This window comes from Nerophis ophidion, linkage group LG01 (genome assembly GCF_033978795.1).
Source record: "Nerophis ophidion isolate RoL-2023_Sa linkage group LG01, RoL_Noph_v1.0, whole genome shotgun sequence".
Lineage (NCBI taxonomy): Eukaryota > Metazoa > Chordata > Actinopteri > Syngnathiformes > Syngnathidae > Nerophis > Nerophis ophidion.
In genome coordinates, this window is record NC_084611.1 from 84,170,616 (window position 1) to 84,176,615 (window position 6,000).

Sequence of the window (6,000 nt, forward strand, 5' to 3'; positions counted from 1 at the left end):
ACTTGAATCCCTCCCTGTTAGTGTTGTTACACCCTCCGACAACACACCGACGAGGCATGATGTTTCCAAGGTTCCAAAAAATAGTCCAAAAAACGGAAAATAACAGAGCTGAGACCCGGTGTTTGTAATGTGTTGAAAATGAAAATGGCGGGTGTGTTACCTCGGCGACGTCACATTCTGACGTCATCGCCTCCAGCGCGATAAACAGAAAGGCGTTTAATTCGCCAAAATTCACCCATTTAGAGTTCGGAAATCGGTTTAAAAAATATATATGGTCTTTTTTATGCACCATCAAGGTATATATTGACGCTTACATAGGTCTGGTGATAATGTTCCCCTTTAAACAAAGGAAATTGCTTTGTGGTCGGTGAGCACAACCAGAATTAATAAGCACATTAGATGCCCTGAGTTATAAGGCCCACTGTCGATTTTTGAGAAAATGAAAGGATTTTAAGTGCGCCGTATAGTCTAAAAAATTTGATATTTATAATAGCATATTATATACACCTACAAAGTTTCAAGGCAGAATCATAAAATAAAATATCCAGTAACAAACCTGTCCGCATCACTCAGCCAACCAGTGTCATGAGTTTTATTATTATTGTGGCCACTAGGTGTCGGCGAAAAAAACAATTACCTTGCCGCTTCAACTTAAAGACAGCACAGGTTCATTCCAGGCGGTTAATAATAAAAAGGTATTGTTTTTATCACCTACTATTGTTTTCTTAGGAATTTTAGCTACTAAATAATACAGGTATGTTTAATTTGTGCCGGTATCGGCTCAATGTGGATATCGGCCAATGTGGAAGGTCTGAACAAAGCGGTTGTACTCAACCTTAGAGTGTCCGCCCTGAGATCGGTAGGTTGTGAGTTCAAACCCCGGCCAGGTCATACCAAAGCCTATAAAAATGGGACCCATTACCTCCCTGCTTGGCACTCAGCATAAAGGGTTGGAATTGGAGGTTAAATCACCAAAAATTATTCCTCACCTCCCAGGGGGTGATCAAGGGTGAGATATAATTTTGCCACACCTATTGTGTGTGTGACAATGATTGGTACTTTAACTTTAACTTTAGAGGTTCCACTGTCTCTTACTTTTTGACACTTTGTTGTTGACCAAAACAGTGGGAGGGTAGCTAAAGAGGCGGAGCTCGACATAGTACTGTTTGCTGATTGGTGGACAGAGAACGGTTACTATCAGAATGGAACAAACTGAAGACAAACAACAAGAACGTGTCCTCTATTGAACTTTTCTCTTCTTTGATGGGAAACGCCATAATGCCATGCTATTTACACACACACACTGAAAAAAGTGACTTTGTTGCTGTTAACTCTATTTTTGATTGATTGATACTTTTATTAGTAGATTGCACAGTTCAGTACATATTCCGTACAATTGACCACTAAATGGTAACACCCCAATAAGTTTTTCAACTTGTTTAAGTCGGGGTCCACGTTAATCAATTCATGGTATTAGAGTAAGTGTCATAATTTATACCTAATATTTTTAACATTCAGTAAGAACTAGAGTTTCTTAAGTAAAATTAAACATTTTATTAACGTAATACATGAATAATGGGGGAAGAGTAAGTTTTACTTATATTTCAATCAATCATCAATCAATGTTTATTTATATAGCCCCAAATCACAAATGTCTCAAAGGACTGCACAAATCATTACGACTACAACATCCTCGGAAGAACCCACAAAAGGGCAAGGAAAACTCACACCCAGTGGGCAGGGAGAATTCACATCCAGTGGGACGCCAGCGACAATGCTGACTATGAGAAACCTTGGAGAGGACCTCAGATGTGGGCAACCCCCCCCCCCCCCAGGGGACCGAAAGCAATGGATGTCGAGCGGGTCTAACATGATACTGTGAAAGTTCAATCCATAGTGGCTCCAACACAGCCGCGAGAGTTCAGTTCAAAGCGGATCCAAGACAGCAGCGAGAGTCCCGTCCACAGGAGACCATCTCAAGCGGAGGCGGATCAGCAGCGTAGAGATGTCCCCAATCGATACAGGCGAGCGGTCCATCCTGGGTCCCGACGAGCGGTCCATCCTGGGTCTCGACTCTGGACAGCCAGTACTTCATCCATGGTCATCGGACCGGACCCCCTCCACAAGGGAGGGGGAGGACATAGGAGAAAGAAAAGAAGCGGCAGATCAACTGGTCTAAAAAGGAGGTCTATTTAAAGGCTAGAGTATACAGATGAGTTTTAAGGTGAGACTTAAATGCTTCTACTGAGGTAGCATCTCGAACTGTTACCGGGAGGGCATTCCAGAGTACTGGAGCCCGAACGGAAAACGCTCTATAGCCCGCAGACTTTTTTTGGGCTCTAGGAATCACTAATAAGCCGGAGTCTTTTGAACGCAGATTTCTTGCCGGGACATATGGTACAACACAATCGGCAAGATAGGATGGAGCTAGACCGTGTAGTATTTTATACGTAAGTAGTAAAACCTTAAAGTCACATCTTAAGTGCACAGGAAGCCAGGCAGGTGAGCCAGTACAGGCGTAATGTGATCAAAGTGTCTTGTTCTTGTCAAAAGTCTAGCAGCCGCATTTTGTACCAAACTGTAATCTTTTAATGCTAGACATGGGGAGACCCGAAAATAATATTTTACAGTAATCGAGACGAGACATAACAAACGCATGGATAATGATCTCCGCGTCTTTAGTGGACAAAATGGAGCGAATTTTAGCGATATTACGGAGATGAAAGAAGGCTGTTTTAGTAACACTTTTTAATGTGTGACTCAAAGGAGAGAGTTGGGTCGAAGATAATACCCAGATTTTTTACAGAGTCACCTTGTTTTATTATTTGGTTGTCAAATGTTAAAGTTGTATTATCAAATAGAGGTCGGTGTCTAGCAGGCCCGATAATCAGCATTTTCCGTTTTTTGGGCGTTAAATTGCAGAAAGTTAGCGGACATCCCATTGTTTAATTTCATTAAGACACGCTTCCAACTGACTACAGTCCGGCGTGTTGGTCAGCTTAGGGGCATGTAGAGTTTTCCTCATACTATTTAAATGTTTAATAGTTGTACGTACATAAACCTAAAAATATTACATAAACTTTACTCTGAAAATCTAGTGTTTTGAAACTCATGCACGACAACGCATGCGCACAGCACAACGGACTCTGGCCGACTGCTCTGCTCCGGCCGTTAGGATCACTTCACAAAGCACTGCAAGGTGGCATTATGGGTAATTCTTATCTTGCGTTTATAATGTGTTACAGAGTCGATGTTCTCCAGAAATGTATTTGGTGTGGGTTCACAGAGTGTGGCGCATATTAGTAAGAATGTTAAAGTTGTTTATATCACAACCATCAGTGTAAAAGGTATGGCTGTTGACCAACTATGCATTGCAATCTCGTATTAGAAGTGGTGAAACGCATGCGTCTTCCGGCATGTAGACAGCATGGTGTAAAAGTGGGCGCGAAGACATGCTGAAGAGCAGTGGTCCCCCAACCACTGGGCCGCGGATGCAGAGTAATTTTTTATTAAAGTCTTATTTATCACACTCAATTTTTTACTGCACGCCATTGATAAGCGCAGGAGTGAGAAGAGGTTTTAAAATAATTAGCGCTCCGACGGTTATTCAAGGAAATACGGTATATAAAATTTACTTAAAATTTTTAGTAAAATGATGTTCTTTCCGATGAAAAACAAGTAGACTTTACTTAATTTGTTTAAATAAATATAACTTAGAACTTGGATGTAATTAAGTAACTGTTACTTAATATCTTCACAACTGTTGTTATATGGTAAGTAGAATTTACTTGATATTGCAGCATTCAATTTTGCTTAAATCATTTGCTTGCAAATACTTACAATAATTTTTTCAAGTAAATCTTATGAGTTATTTTTTTCAGTGCACACACCAGGAGTAACCATTTCACCGAGAAGTGAACCGGACTAAATTCCCTCCTGTCCCCTCAGGAGTTAAAGGGGCAGGTGACCCAGTTGCAGCCCCTGCTGTCCACGGCGGGGCAGTACAAGTCGGACCTGCAGACCCTGGCCAGCCTGCGCGCGGAGCTGCTCAACCTGTCCGTCATCCTGACGGCCATTCAGGAGGAGATCGGCGCGTACGACTACGAGGAGCTCCAGCGGAGGGTCCTGCTGCTGGAGACCAGACTGCACAGCTGCATGAACAAACTAGGTAACCACCGCCGCCGCACAAGCATACACCGTCACGCCGCCACAACCTGATCGGATTTGAGCTGCATAGTAGAATACATTCCGCGCCAACAATCCCATCCATCTTCGACTGTTGTTGGCTTCCTGACGTGACTGCCACTGACAAGTTTATAAAGAATTTAGTGCGGTTGGCCGTGCGTGCGTCACTGTGATATTCAAACTTACATGCAATCATGCAGGCCACGACATTAGGAACGCCGACGCCCAAAAGCACACGGCAGATCATTTGTGTCCCCAAGAAATTAAATGTAGAAATATGCACTATAAAATTCAATGTATATTGTTTTATTCCTGATGTAATTGTATCGTTCAGTGGTTTTCAAACTTTTTCCACCTCAGAAAAAACATGGCTCTCCAAATACCACCATCATGACCAACATTAAAATACAGTTCCATAGTAGGCCTAAGCATTCATTAAAAAACAAGGCAGGGTTTTTATTTAACAAGTATATTTAATATTTTTGGCCACTGTAACATTACACACAGTTTGAATTAGATTAGATTAGATAGTACTTTATTTATTCTGTCAGGAGAGTTCCTTCAGGAAAATTACAATTTTCAGCACAATCCCATTCAAGATCAGACAAACATTAAAGGGAGACAGAACAGGATCGCTGACGGGTCTGCCGGCTTCCAGCGCCCCTTACAAAAAAAGATGAGATACAGGTAAACAAGGGGGGGAGAAAAAAATAGAAGATTAAAATAAAATTTAAAAATGGGTCTTAGCCTGGGCCTTGGAGAGGGGGTGCAGACTGAGGCCAAGGGAAAAAAACAACAACTCATAGCCATAGTACACACATGTAAGAGGGAAACATCAAACATCAAAGAACACATAGGACATTAAAGACATTAAAGCAGCAGATACAACCAGACACTTCTACATACAGCTATGAATAAAAAGTAAAAGAAACATATCCACTGTGGTGGCCTCTGCGGTGTTCCACGCCATCGTCCGCTGGGGTGGAGGGAGGATGGCCAGAGACAGGAGCAGACCCAATAAAGCAACCAAGACAGCCGACTCCACTCTCGGCCAGTGTCCAGTCCGCATGGATGAGCGATGATACGTCCAAGGAGACTGAGGTGTCCGACACCTGCTCACCCAGCCAAGACACCGCGAAGCCTCTCCGTCCCAGTGCTCAGTGCTAGCTCCGCAGCCCTGTCCCCTCATCCGCATCTCCTCCAGTCCCTCCAAAGCGACTCCGGTGTGACAGAGACCCAGCAGCTGGTCTCCATGGCCAAAAGGCTCCCGGGAGGCAGATCCAGAAGTCCACAAAAAAAGCACCACAGAGGTCACGAAAGTGACACCCCTTGTCACACAGTCCCAAAGGGTCCCGGACCAAAAGGCAAAAAAATATAATAACACATGAAAACAAGAGGGAAACACAAAAGGATGACACAAGAGCACAGAGCTCCTGCCAACAGCAGCCACTACAGCAGCGCCATCTTGGAAACAGTAACACCGTGTTTGAATACAGGAAAATAAAACACTACCTAAGTAACTATTCAAATAAAATTATTTGCACATTAAAGTTAAATCACGGGTGTGAAACTCATCATAGATCGGGAGCCACATGGAAAAAAAATCTTCTGCCTAGTGGGCCGAACTGGTAAAATCACGTCATAATGACTGAAAAACAAAGACAACTTCAGATGTTTCTTTTTGTTTAAAAATAAATCAAACACATTCTGAAAAATGGACAAATCATAATGTTGTTTTTTTTTGTTTTTTTTAAACTTACCTTTTTTTTCCGAGTACAAGTTGCTCCGGAGTATAAGTCACACCTGCCGAAAATG

At 42.5% G+C, this 6,000-nt stretch overlaps 1 protein-coding gene across 2 annotated transcripts in view; it reads left to right on the forward strand.

Annotated features, from left to right (window-relative positions):
• The window catches only part of LOC133560862 (noelin-2-like), a 77,100-nt gene that overhangs the window by 24,849 nt on the left and 46,251 nt on the right, over positions 1-6,000 (forward strand). For both annotated transcript variants that reach the window (XR_009808535.1, XM_061913873.1), the window contains exon 4: positions 3,949-4,168. Coding sequence is in view for 1 of the 2 variants with exons in the window: in XM_061913873.1 (XP_061769857.1) it covers positions 3,949-4,168 (220 nt within the window). In the remaining variant the exon portion in view is untranslated. The remainder of the gene's footprint in view (positions 1-3,948; positions 4,169-6,000) is intronic.